This window comes from Palaemon carinicauda, chromosome 39, assembly GCF_036898095.1.
Source record: "Palaemon carinicauda isolate YSFRI2023 chromosome 39, ASM3689809v2, whole genome shotgun sequence".
NCBI classification, from domain to species: Eukaryota; Metazoa; Arthropoda; class Malacostraca; order Decapoda; family Palaemonidae; genus Palaemon; species Palaemon carinicauda.
The window spans coordinates 38,009,207-38,024,206 of NC_090763.1; the positions used below are offsets into that span (position 1 = coordinate 38,009,207).

At 33.0% G+C, this 15,000-nt stretch overlaps 1 protein-coding gene across 2 annotated transcripts in view; it reads left to right on the forward strand.

Annotated features, from left to right (window-relative positions):
• Window positions 1–15,000, forward strand: part of LOC137631127 (choline transporter-like protein 1) — a 118,260-nt gene that overhangs the window by 78,958 nt on the left and 24,302 nt on the right. The window contains exons 1-2 of one of the 2 annotated variants that reach the window (XM_068362787.1): window positions 8,798–8,864; window positions 10,269–10,385. In XM_068362787.1, coding sequence (XP_068218888.1) covers window positions 8,853–8,864; window positions 10,269–10,385 — 129 coding nt within the window. In that variant the 5' untranslated portion in view covers window positions 8,798–8,852. Of the gene's footprint in view, window positions 1–8,797; window positions 8,865–10,268; window positions 10,386–15,000 lie in introns of those variants that run through there. The other variant, XM_068362786.1, reaches the window with a different exon arrangement.

Genomic DNA, 15,000 nt, shown 5'->3' on the forward strand with positions numbered 1-15,000 from the left:
ATATATATATGTGTGTGTGTGGGCGCGCGCGCATTGCAGTTCAGCAGAACAATCTTCCTCTCTTAATTACATCCTCTTAACTAGTTAACATTGATGAATGATCACTCAATAAATTTGTCACGAAATATATCGTCATGTTTAGACCACAAATTTTATTCTTTATTTACTTTCCTAAATCTTATACTGCATCTTAATATAAGTGTTGCTTTCCTTCGTGAAAATGTAACTATTTTTCATTATGAATTAACTAGTTTTCTACAATCTCGTCTAACGTGACTCCCCTCTCTATTTCAGTCGTAATTTTAGCATTATTCAATGATAACCCGAGGTAATATTCTTCGTGGCCTTTCGGGCAAGGGTGACCCCTGGTCGATGCTATATTGGAAAGGTCTTCTTCTAGTCTATATTTAGAGCAACAAATATAACCGAGGCCGGTCCCTATCTCTTCTCGAGCTGCCAGTGCTAACAATCATGTGTAATCTTGAGTGACTTACCTGGCTGACAACCCTTGATTTATCACGTAATTAATTCAGGTCAGGTCACGAGGGGAAAGGGGGTGAATTAATGATTGTTGCAAATGTTTACTATAAGATTTTGTGTTCAATTTTTATGACTAGAAATTCAAAGATTATATTCAATTTTTATGACTTTTAAAAATTTTAAATTCGTTTCAAAACCGTGACCTTATAAACTCTAATTGGAAACCCCTTTTTATTTTGTTTATATCTATCCTCATGACCTTCGTTCCATTTTCATTCTTTTTAAAAAGATTGAAGTTCTTTTCAAATCCGTAACCTTAAAAACTCTCATTAGAAACATTTTATTTTTTCATACTTATTCTCATGACCTTCGGTAACTCCTTGCGTGACCTCTTATAAGGCAAAACTACAACATTCACGATTTAATTCGTAAAAAAACACTGCTGTTTGATCATTTTCATTGTGAAGGACGCAAGGGGGCGTGGTGTTACATAGCGTGAGGGTAACATAATGAGATTTCGTCTGCTTGTCATGTTGACGTAAAGAAGTGATTTTAGATGGGGACTACAGTATGTTGATAAAGGGAAAAGAAGTGACTACAGTATGTTGATAAAGGGAAAAGAAGTGACTACAGTATGTTGATAAAGGGAAAAGAAGTGACTACAGTATGTTGATAAAGGGAAAAGAAGTGACTACAGTATGTTGATAAAGGGAAAAGAAGTGACTACAGTATGTTGATAAAGGGAAAAGAAGTGAGTACAGTATGTTGATAAAGGGAAAAGAAGTGACTACAGTATGCTGATAAAGGGAAAAGAAGTGACTACAGTATGTTGATAAAGGGAAAAGAAGTGACTACAGTATGTTGATAAAGGGAAAAGAAGTGACTACAGTATGTTGATAAAGGGAAAAGAAGTGACTACAGTATGCTGATAAAGGGAAAAGAAGTGACTACAGTATGCTGATAAAGGGAAAAAAAGTGACTACAGTATGCTGATAAAGGGAAAAGAAGTGACTACAGTATGCTGATAAAGGGAAAAGGAGAAGTGACTACAGTATGTTGATAAAGGGAAAAGAAGTGACTACAGTATGTTGATAAAAGGAAAAGAAGTGACTACAGTATGTTGATAAAGGGAAAAGAAGTGACTACAGTATGTTGATAAAGGGAAAAGAAGTGACTACAGTATGTTGATAAAGGGAAAAGAAGTGACTACAGTATGTTGATAAAGGGAAAAGAAAGGCAATGTAAGGAAGATACTGGGAAGCAGTAGACTAGAATAGAGGAAGAGAAGGAAATCAGATAAAGTAGGAGGTAAAAGATTTTAAGTGGAGAATATTGATAAAGGGAAATTAAGGATGATGGAAGGAAGATAATCGGAAACAGTAGACGAGAATAAATAAAGGAAGAAGAGGAAAAGGAGATAAATTATGATATGAAGGAGTGTAGGTGGAGAATGTTGATAAAGAGGCATTAAGGAAGGTGCAAGGAAGAGAATTGGAAATAGTAGACGAGAATAAAAAGATGGAGAGGAGGAAAAAGAGATAAAGTAGGAATTGCAAAAAACTTTAATTCACGTTAAGCACGATGGAAAGAAGAGACTCTGAAACAGTAGACGAGATTAAATAGAGGAAGAGGAGGAAGAAGAGATAAAGTAGGAATTGAAAGAAACTAATATATCTCAGACTTTATTTCACGTTAAGGACAAAGCAAAGAAGAGAGTGAAACAGTAGACAAGTATAAAAAGAGGAGAAGGAAAAAATACAGATAAAGTTAGAAAGTGAGGTAAACTAATAGGTTTCGGACTTAAATTCACGTTAAGGGCAATGCAAAGAAGAGACTAGCAAACAGTAGACGAGAATAAATAGAGGACGAGGAGGAAAAAGAGATAAAATAGGAATTGAAAGAAACTAATATATCTCACGTTAAGGGCAATGCAAAGAAGAGACTCGCAAACAGTATACGAGAAGAAATGAATAAATAGAGGAGGAGGATGAAAAATAAATAAAAATCGAAGTAAAAAACTTAATATCTCACGCCGAAGGTGACAATATAAAAAAAAGCTACGGAAATAAAAGACACTATTAACTTTTGTCTTTGTTTGCGAACCAAACAGCGTGGGACCACCGGAAGAAAGAAAAATTAAAAGAAAAAGAAAAAAAAAAAAAACTTAAAGGACTCTTCAACCGGACTTCACCAGCTCAGCTTTTTGAAGGTCATGGGTAACCTTTTTGGGAGGATGAAGGTCTGGGATTTAAAAGGGGATTGACTGCTGTATTAAATCCCAAGGATTTTCCTTTGTAATACATTCTTGCGTCTCTCCATCCGGGTGTTATTATTATTATTATTATTATTATTATTATTATTATTATTATTATTATTATTATTATTGAATTTATTAGTAAATTTATTATGATGATTATTTATGAATTTATTATTTTTGTTATTATAATTATTATTATTATTATTATTATTATTAATATTATTATGATTATTATCAAATTTATTACTTTTGTTATTATAATTATTATTATTCATTATTTTTGTTATTATTTATTATATTTTAGTATTATTATTATTATTATTATTATTATTATTATTATTATTATTATTATTTTTATATTCTTAATATTTTTAATATTATTATTATTATTATTATTATTATTATTATTATTATTATTATTATTATTATTATTACAAGCGAATTCGTTACATATTCTTAAAATGTAGAATATAAAAACCATAAAAGATCCAAGTATTGAAAAGAAAATGCAGAATGAAAGAATAAATTACAGAAAATAAATATAAAAAAAAATAATAAAGAAAATAAAACGATGTAAAATCAAAAACATAAATAACGTGTAACTAATTAAACCAGACGTGTGTCAACAGTAAATCAATTACACCAAGACAAGAATTCTGAAGATTCATGATTTATGTACAGTTGGACACATCAACTCCTGGCACACCCCGCTCTTTTGATTTATAGAAACTACGGTTTTTTATCTGTTTTGTTGTTAATGTTTTTTAAAATGTTTTATTTCAATTGTTCATTATTTCTCATGTCGTTTATTTATTTTCTTGTTTCCTTTTCACACTGGGCTATTTTCCCAGTTGGAGTCCTTGGGCTTATAGACTCTTGCTTTACCAACTGGGGTTGTAGCTTAGCTAATAATAATAATAATAATAATAATAATAATAATAATAATATTGATGATAATGATGATGATGATGATGATAAAAATAATTATAATCATTATTATTAATAATAATAGGGTTGTGGTGGTCTATGTGGTAACGTCCCTGACAAGCGATCGCCAGACTGGAGTTCAAGTCTCGCACAAACTCGATATTTCCTTTAGTCGCTGCAACTTCACCATCCTTGTGAGTTAAGGATTGGGGCTTTGGGGGAGCCTATATGTCTATGGCTGAGTCATCAGAAGCCATTGCCTGTCCCTCCTTGGTCCTAGCTTGGGTGGAGAGGGGGCTTGGGCGCCAATCATATGTATATATGGTCAGTCTCTAGTGCATTGTCCTGCTTGCTAGGGCGATGTCACTGTCCCTTGCCTCTGCCATTCACGACCGACCTTTAAACTTTTAAACTAATTTATCATAGAAACGAGTATTCGTAATACAAAATCAATTCCACCACAGAGGAAGAGAGAGAGTGACACTCCCTGACCTGTAGAAGATAGTTCGTCAATTGCCTTGAGGTGTCAAAAAAATATTTTTTCTCGTAATTACGAGACGAGAACGCTCTCGTGTCTGATAAGATCTCTCTCTCTCTCTCTCTCTCTCTCTCTCTCTCTCTCTCTCTCTCTCTCTCTCTCTCATTTTGCTAGGGACGAGACAAGAACGCTCTCGTGTCTGATAAGAGATAATTCTCTCTCTCTCTCTCTCTCTCTCTCTCTCTCTCTCTCTCTCTCTCTCTCTCTCTCTCTCATTTTGCTAGGAACGAGACAAGAACGCTCTCGTGTCTGATAAGAGATAATTCTCTCTCTCTCTCTCTCTCTCTCTCTCTCTCTCTCTCTCTCTCTCTCTCTCTCTCTCTCATTTTGCTAGGGAAGAGACAAGAACACTCATGTCTGATAAGAGATAATTCTCTCTCTCTCTCTCTCTCTCTCTCTCTCTCTCTCTCTCTCTCTCTCTCTCTCTCTCTCTCTCTCTCTCTCTTTCATTTTGCTAGGGACGAGACAAGAACGCTCTCATGTCTGATAAGAGATAATTCTCTCTCTCTCTCTCTCTCTCTCTCTCTCTCTCTCTCTCTCTCTCTCTCTCTCTCTCTCTCTCTCTCTCTCATTTTGCTAGGGACGAGACAAGAACGCTCTCATGTCTGATAAGAGATAATTCTCTCTCTCTCTCTCTCTCTCTCTCTCTCTCTCTCTCTCTCTCTCTCTCTCTCATTTGCCTTCCTAGGTATGTGACCTTGATCTTGAAGTACATTCCATGATCTTAATCTTAGCGGTATAGTTTTGAAGCTGACGAGAAAGGTAGTAGACGACATGTTTTCTTTTATTTCGCTTTTTTCTTGCAGTGTTTTTATCGTCTCAAATATTTTTCAAATTTAATGTCAATTTGTCAATTCCCTCCAATTCCAACTAATTCCCATACTTTAAGTATTATCAGCAGCTTCAGCTCACCGAGTTCAGGAAACCAACCGTGAGCTAATTCCCATCAATTCCTACGAATTCCAGCCAATTCGCATATATTAAACATTAGCTTTAGTAGCACACAGTGCTGGAAACCAAGCCAGAGTCAATTCCAGCCAATTTCTGGGAAATTCCTACCAATTCCCATGCATTAAACATTATCTGCAGCACCACACAGTGCTGGAAACCAAGCCGGAGCTAATTCCAGCCAATTCCTAGGAAATTCCTACCAATTCCCATACATTAAACATTATCTGCAGCACCACACAGTGCTGGAAACCAAGCCGGAGCTAATTCCAGCCAATTCCTAACACATTCCTACCAATTCCCATACATTAAACATTATCTGCAGCACCACACAGTGCTGGAAACCAAGCCGGAGCCAATTCCAGTCAATTCCTAACACATTCCTACCAATTCCCATGCATTAAACATCAGCCGGAGCCAATTCCTACCATTTCCCACCAATTCCAGCCAATTCCCGTTTTCTACTAAAATTGCGTTATTACGCACGACCCCAGTTCGCATTGAATCAATGAAATATTCGTGAGACAGTATTACTGGGTTCTCTATTATTTACCCAATTTCTTTTGTACTGCCTTTGTTATATCTGCGTCTTCCGGTCGGTTAGAACGATCATGGCGCTGTTTGGCTTTGCTCGTGTTATCGGTATTGTTATTTTGAATAATTTCCTGTTCGTTATTTGATTTTCTTGTTGAATTTCCCTGCTATTCAACGTTATCTAGTCATTGTTTTTTTAATATTATAGAGTGAATTTTGTATATTATTATTATTATTATTATTATTATTATTATTATTATTATTGCCGCTATTGTAATTACAGTAGAAAAATTTAATATTTATTTATTCAAAGATATTGTTTTAAATATTAATTTAATATTTTTCTTTGTTGATAAATACAGTCTTCTTCTTCTTATTGTATCAATAATGATTTCTTTTAATAATTGATATTTTGATTATATTCCCTACTCTTTATCTTCACCAACTCTTTCTCCTTTTATTTCGTCTCCTCTTCTTCCTTTTTATTTACCTTGCAATATTCTATCTATACCCAACCGAGCGTGAGCACTTCTATGCGGCGGCGTGAAGTAAACCGGTTTACACCGGTTCGGCCCAGATCTCTTCATACGAGCTGGCAAACGCGAATATTTCTAAGAAAATGCATTTAGAATTCCCGTTTTCTCGTCTTTAAAATCCTGCTTTAGAGGAAATGTATAATACAATACGTAAGAAGATTTGTGGGGATTTTTCTAGCGTTATACTGTAGCTATGTGGCGGTCTGGTTTTTTCAAATGCGTAAATGTAAGTTTAGTGGCTTATGTTATATGAGAAAATGGTTTATATATATATATATATATATATATATATATATATATATATATATATATATATATATATATATATATATATGTGTGTGTGTGTGTGTGTGTGTGTGTGTGTGTGTGTGTGTAGAAATCACGAAAGCTGACACGTGATGAATATAAAATGTATTATAGCCACGAAAGGAAAAATGAAAAAGACTTGATTGGAGTTAGTACTTTCATCCACTCAGGACATTATCAAACTCATTGAAAAAGACTTGATTGGAGTTAGTACTTTCATCCACTCAGGACATTATCAAACTCATTGCTGAGTTTGATAATGTCCTGAGTGGATGAAAGTACTAACTCCAATCAAGTCTTTTTCATTTTTCCTTTCGTGGCTATAATATATATATATATATATATATATATATATATATATATATATATACATATATATATATATATATATATATATATTATATTTTATATATATATATATATATATATATATATATATATATATATATATATATATATATATATATATACACAGTATAGGTAAAGTATATGATCAGTATCACTGTCAATATAAGGAGAAAATGTGCGTAATGATCTCTTCTTGAAATAAAAAATACGCAAAATTGTATTCCCACAACTTATGTATATTTCATGTTTTCAGGTCTTGACTCAAATTTTAGAATATATATGATTTTTCTATTCTTCAGTTTGTCACCCATAAAGTTAGAAATGTTTGATAATTACCCAATTGATATCTTATTTTTCTCTCTATGTTTAGGCTACAGCTTTTCTGTGTGCCTGGACGAATTTTTTTTAATATAGTAATGATAATAATAATAATGATAATAATAATAATAATAAATAATAATAATGAAAAGAAAGTCACTAAACCATGGTTGGTTCCAGACACCAATCATTTCCAGAACGCGGGATGCACTACTTTCCTATGTGTTCCCTGAATAATATCTCCAGGACTCTGTTTAATATAAATTAGCTCAGGCTTGGCTTGGGAAGTCAATTCCGCCTTGGTGTTTATACATAGAAAAATTACATGGACTTTCAAATTTCAATTTTATGGAAGGTGATTCATTTTCTGTCTTGTTTGGCAGAAGCTGGGAGACCATGCTCTCATCAGTCCTAGTTTTCCTGACTGTTGAAGGAGGCTTGTCCACATGAAAATTAGGGTTTGATACACTATGGCGACTGCTAATACTTAGAGTTGTTGCCTAGGTGTGAACACCAAAGACTTCAGAAGACTAATATTACAGCCAGATCTTTGCTCAGACAGCATCTATAACGTTTAAAACGCTTCCAGACTTTCTACGGGCCAACCAAGGGAAAGGCCCGTGCCAACAACAAGTGTTGGCTTTAATACCCCAACAACAACATCCAGAAGACTGAAATTATTGTCATAACTTTGCTCAGACAGCATCAGTTGACATTGGTTCTGAAGAAGAACAACAACATCCAATGCAACCGTTTCTAGTCCACTGCAAGACAAAGGCCTCACACATGTCAATTCATTACCTGTACTTCAGCCAGCTTTCATCACTACGCTGACCAGTGCAGATTCGTGATGGTGGTAAATTTTCGTCTGATCGCTCACAGTAAGCCAACCTAGCATTGGTGACCCTGACTAGTACAGCTTTGCTGATCACAGCGACACGCAAACCCTTTCACCATGTTAAAGTATCATAACTAAATATTCCATCTGAAGCAACCAGATTTTTCCAATACCTTGAACAGTAATGCCCAAAGAAAACATTTGCCATTTCTGTTGCTGGCATGTCTAGGCTTTTCCAAAAGACCTATATAATGGCATTGATCCTAAGCGTGGACACCAGAGATCTCAGATAAATGTACTTTGGTTTTGAGGAACAGTCATGACTAATTGGCCATTCTGAGGCAACCAAATTGCTTCCAATACCTTGAGCATTAATACTCAGAGAAGCCTTTTACCACTTCTATTGGTGACATATCCAAGCTTTACAGGACCTAGGAGCATAATAATCTCATTGAACCATTATAAGCTCTTGCCCACATAATCACAGGATGCCTCCACACCAGAAAAGCCGAAGAATTGCAAAGCGTAGCCTGCTAGCATTAGCTGACGCTAAATAACATGGTAACAGAAATTCTAAGAAATTTACAATATTATGGTACAGAGAGGAGTTCGATTTTCACCGTGCATGCGTGATCTACCGAATTATGTCATAAGAATGTGGATCTATTCATGCCAGTGTCTGCTGCCTGTCGCTGCCTGCTGCTTCGCAATTACCTTAGTGTTCAATTGGCTTGTGAGTTGGCTGGAGTGTGTGATAGACAGAATTATTAAGCGTTGTGATGTGTCTCGATTTAAGATGGACTTGAACGCGAGAATTGCTAAATGTCCGAGGAGGTATTTTCATAGATCCGTTTATTATTATTAATGTATTGAGAAGATTCGTGTCTGATTGGCTAAAGTTCCTGTTTATTCACGCATGGAGGAAAGATTTTGAATAACCTACCGTTCGATATTAGAGATCTGTTAAGAACATACCATTATTATTATTATTATTATTATTATTATTCACTTGATAATGTGTGTGTGGATATCTAACCAATATACTTAATGAGAACTAGAAAGTTAACACATTTACAGAAAAAATATCATATTCATATATATATAAATATATATATACATATATATATATGTATATCTATGTATATATATATATGTATATATATATATATATATATATATATATATATATATATATATATATATAGTGCGTGTGTGTATGCATTTATATACATATATGTATATATATATATATATATATATATATATATATATATATATATATATATATATATATATTCATATATTGTATATATAAATTATATATCTATTTTATATATACTCTATATATATATATATATATATATATATATATACTCTATATATATACACATAAATTATATATATATATATATATATGTATGTATATATATATACATTCATACATATATATATATATATATGTATATATATGTATATATACACACACACACACACACACACATATATATATATATATATATATATATATATATATATATATATATAATGTTCTAACCATAATCTGACAGTTTGGTGTTTCTTGAAACCCCCCCCCCCCCCAAGAAAAAGAGAAAATCAAATGACTCACTAGATTTCGACCAGTAGACATTAGTCATCTTCTTTGTTACAAATATCAGAAACAGCTAAAAACATTAGAAGCACAAGAGTTCTTCGAAATATTTCCAATTTCATTGATTATCTGTCTTTTGCAAATTTATCGTAATATACTTATGGATTTTCATTTTGGCATGATATTCTCTAATTCATGCAATTAATTTCGTTTAATCTTTTAAACATTAAATAACAGTTATGTAAATTCTGGAACAGTTATATATGTAAGTTTGTTTTATTTAAAATGATAGGTTGGTCAGGGCACCATCCACCCGCTAATAAACTACCGCTAGAGAGTTATGGGGTCCTTTGACTGGCTAGACAGTACTACTTCCGATCTGTCTCTCTGGTTACGGCTCATTTTCCATTTGCCTACATATACACCGAATAGTCTGTCTTATTCTTTACATATTCTCCTCTGTCCTCATAAACCTGACAACACTGAGATTACCAAACAATTCGTCTTCTCTCACTAGTCAGGGACGTTACCACATCGGCCACTGCAACATTTTACACCGCATATTGCTTGTTTATTGTCAAACCATAGTATCATATTTCTTCAGAGTATTAATCTATCTTGATTTCCAGGTCAATGGCAGATCTCTGAATCCCCCCAACCCGGATGAATTCGAGGGGCCCACCAATAATCGCATCTGCAGGGATGTCATCTTCCTCATTATCTTCATCGCCTTCGTCGTGGGGTCGGTAAGTCTAAATTCTAAAGAATGTAGGTCTTTGTTAAGTCCAATGTTTTAAGAAAGTAGGTTTTTGGTAAGTCCAAAGTCTAAAGAAAGTAGGTCTTTGTTAAGTCCAATGTCTAATAAAGTAGGTCTTTGGTAAGTCCAAAGTCTAATGAAAGTAGGTCTTTGTTAAGTCCAATGTCTAAAGAAAGTAGGTCTTTGGTAAGTCTAAAGTCTAAAGAGAGTAGGTCTTTGGTAAGTCCAATGTTTTAAGAAAGTAGGTCTTTGGTAAGTCCAAAGTCTAAAGAAAGTAGGTCTTTGTTAAGTCCAATGTCTAATGAAGTAGGTCTTTGGTAAGTCCAAAGTCTAATGAAAGTAGGTCTTTGTTAAGTCCAATGTCTAAAGAAAGTAGGTCTTTGGTAAGTCTAAAGTCTAAAGAGAGTAGGTCTTTGGTAAGTCCAATGTCTTAAGAAAGTAGGTGTTTGGTAAGTCCAAAGTCTAAAGAAAGTAGGTCTTTGGTAAGTCTAAAGTCTAAAGAAAGTAGGTCTTTGTTAAGTCCAATGTCTAATGAAGTAGGTCTTTGGTAAGTCCAAAGTCTAATGAAAGTAGGTCTTTGTTAAGTCCAATGTCTTAAGAAAGTAGGTGTTTGGTATGTCCAAAGTCTAAAGAAAGTAGGTCTTTGGTAAGTCTAAAGTCTAAAGAAAGTAGGTCTTTGGTAAGTCCAATGTTTTAAGAAAGTAGGTTTTTGGTAAGTCCAAAGTCTAAAGAAAGTAGGTCTTTGTTAAGTCCAATGTCTAATGAAGTAGGTCTTTGGTAAGTCCAAAGTCTAATGAAAGTAGGTCTTTGTTAAGTCCAATGTCTTAAGAAAGTAGGTGTTTGGTATTTCCAAAGTCTAAAGAAAGTAGGTCTTTGGTAAGTCTAAACAAAGTCTAAAGAAAGTAGGTCTTTGGTAAGTCCAAACAAAGTCTAAAGAAAGTAGGTCTTTGGTAAGTCCAAAGTCTAATGGAGGTAGGTCTTTGGTAAGTCCAAAGTCTAATGAAAGTAGGTCTTTGTTAAATCCAATGTCTTAAGAAAGTAGGTCTTTGGTAAGTCTAAAGTCTAAAGAAAGTAGGTCTTTGGTAAGTCCAAACAAAGTCTAAAGAAAGTAGGTCTTTGGTAAGTCCAAAGTCTAAAGAAAGTAGGTCATTGGTAAGTCCAAAGTCTAAAGAAAGTAGGACTTTTGTAAGTCCAAAGACTGAATAAACTAGGTCTTTTGTAAGTCCAAAGTCTAAAGAAAGTAGGTCTTTGGTAAGTCCAATGTTTTAAGAAAGTAGGTCTTTGGTAAGTCCAAAGTCTAAAGAAAGTAGGTCTTTGTTAAGTCCAATGTCTAATGAAGTAGGTCTTTGGTAAGTCCAAAGTCTAATGAAAGTAGGTCTTTGTTAAGTTCAATGTCTTAAGAAAGTAGGTCTTTGGTAAGTCTAAAGTCTAAAGAGAGTAGGTCTTTGGTAAGTCCAATGTTTTAAGAAAGTAGGTCTTTGGTAAGTCCAATGTTTTAAGAAAGTAGGTCTTTGGTAAGTCCAAAGTCTAAAGAAAGTAGGTCTTTGTTAAGTCCAATTTCTAATGAAGTAGGTCTTTGGTAAGTCCAAAGTCTAATGAAAGTAGGTCTTTTTTAAGTCCAATGTCTTAAGAAAGTAGGTGTTTGGTAAGACCAAAGTCTAAAGAAAGTAGGTCTTTGGTAAGTCTAAAGTCTAAAGAAAGTAGGTCTTTGTTAAGTCCAATGTCTAATGAAGTAGGTCTTTGGTAAGTCCAAAGTCTAATGAAAGTAGGTCTTTGTTAAGTCCAATGTCTTAAGAAAGTAGGTGTTTGGTATGTCCAAAGTCTAAAGAAAGTAGGTCTTTGGTAAGTCTAAAGTCTAAAGAAAGTAGGTCTTTGGTAAGTCCAACGTTTTAAGAAAGTAGGTCTTTGGTAAGTCCAAAGTCTAAAGAAAGTAGGTCTTTGTTAAGTCCAATGTCTAATGAAGTAGGTCTTTGGTAAGTCCAAAGTCTAATGAAAGTAGGTCTTTGTTAAGTCCAATGTCTTAAGAAAGTAGGTGTTTGGTAAGTCCAAAGTCTAAAGAAAGTAGGTCTTTGGTAAGTCTAAAGTCTAAAGAAAGTAGGTCTTTGGTAAGTCCAAACAAAGTCTAAAGAAAGTAGGTCTTTGATAAGTCCAAAGTCTAATGGGGGTAGGTCTTTGGTAAGTCTAAAGTCTAATGAAAGTAGGTCTTTGTTACGTCCAATGTCTTAAGAAAGTAGGTCTTTGGTAAGTCTAAAGTCTAAAGAAAGTAGGTCTTTGGTAAGTCCAAACAAAGTCTAATGAAAGTAGGTCTTTGTTAAGTCCAATGTCTTAAGAAAGTAGGTCTTTGGTAAGTCTAAAGTCTGAAGAAAGTAGGTCTTTGGTAAGTCCAAACAAAGTCTAAAGAAAGTAGGTCTTTGGTAAGTCCAAAGTCGAAAGAAAGTAGGTCATTGATAAGTCCAAAGTCGAAAGAAAGTAGGACTTTTGTAAGTCCAAAGTCTGAATAAAGTAGGTCTTTTGTAAGTCCAAAGTCTAAAGAAAGTAGATCTTTGGTAAGTCCAAAGTCTAAAGAAAGTAGATCTTTGGTAAGTCCAAAGTCTAAAGAAAGTATATCTTTGGTAAATCATAGAATTTATCAAAATCTCCGAATATATGAGTTTTGAATTTTTTTTTAATACACATTTTTAGGTTTGAATATTTTATTTATAATCATAGTCAAATTAATTAACTTTTGTAAGTATGATTGATGAGATAAAAAAGTCATTAAAATCGAATATTTGATTTTTTTTTTATTTTATAGTTTTTTCTTAGGTTTGAATATTTTATTTATAATCATAGTCAAATTAATCAACTTTTCTAAGTATGATTGATGAGGTAAAAAAAAGTCATTCAAATCGAATATTTTTTTTTCTTTTAATGTTAATTTTCTTTTTTTTAGTTTTGAATAATTTATATATAATCCTTAGCAACTTAATTAACTTTAATAAGTATGAGGCCTTTTATCTCCCTCTATAGTGGTATCTCTGACATTGCATATAACTGGTTATCTTTTAATAATTTATTTCTGTATTATAGAAAAAATACCATTCTATACTGCCAACAACTTTCCCAGTTGATTAATGAATATATTAAAATATGGTTCACATTCATGAAAAACCATGCATTGAACTAAAATTATTTGAAAATACAAGAATAGAAAAAAACATAAAAATAACAATAACATTAAATATAACTAAAACCTTATACCCATGATATTCGTAATAATAATATTCATTCTAATGTTCTAACTTAATTTCTTTATGATCCCAATATCCTACCTTTATTCATTTGTCATCCCAATATTCTTTCTAATATCCTACCTCTATTTATTTATCATCTCAATATTCCTTCTAATGTCTTACGTCTATTAATTTATCATCCCAATATTCCTTCTAAATGCATTACCTCTATTTATTTATCATCCCAACATTCCTTCTAAATACCCTACCTCTATTTATTTATCATCCCAACATTCCTTCTAATATCCTACCTCTATTTATTTATCATCCCAATATTCTTTCTAAATGCCCTACCTCTATTTATTTATCATCCCTATATTCCTTCTAATATCCTACCTCTGTTTATTTATTATCCTGACATTCCTTCTAAATATCCTACCTCTATTTATTTATCATCCCAGTATTCCTTCTAATATCCTACCTCTATTTATTTATTATCCTGACATTCCTTCTAAATATCCTACCTCTGTTTATTTATCATCCCCACATTCCTTCTAAATATCCTACCTCTATTTATTTATCATCCCAATATTCCTTCTAATATCCTACCTCTGTTTATTTATCATCCCCACATTCCTTCTAAATATCCTACCTCTATTTATTTATCATCCCAATATTCCTTCTAATATCCTACCTCTGTTTATTTATCATCCCAATATTCCTTCTAATATCCAACCTCTATTTATTTATCATCCCAATATTCCTTCTAATATCCAACCTCTATTTATTTATCATCCCAACATTCCTTCTAGATATCTTACCTCTATTTATTTATCATCCCAACATTCCCTCTAAATATCCTACCTCTATTTATTTATCATCCCAACATTCCTTCTAAATATCCTACCTCTATTTATTTATCATCCCAATATTCCTTCTAATATTCAACCTCTATTTATTTATCATCCCAACATTCCTTCTAGATATCTTACCTCTATTTATTTATCATCCCTATATTCCTTCTAATATCCTACCTCTATTTATTTATCATCCCAACATTCCTTCTAAATATCCTACCTCTATTTATTTATCATCCCAATATTCCTTCTAATATCCAACCTCTATTTATTTATCATCCCAATATTCCTTCTAATATCCAACCTCTATTTATTTATCATCCCAACATTCCTTCTAGATATCTTACCTCTATTTATTTATCATCCCAACATTCCCTCTAAATATCCTACCTCTATTTATTTATCATCCCAACATTCCTTCTAAATATCCTACCTCTATTTATTTATCATCCCAATATTCCTTCTAATATTCAACCTCTATTTATTTATCATCCCAACATTCCCTCTAATATCAGACCTCTATTTATTTATCATC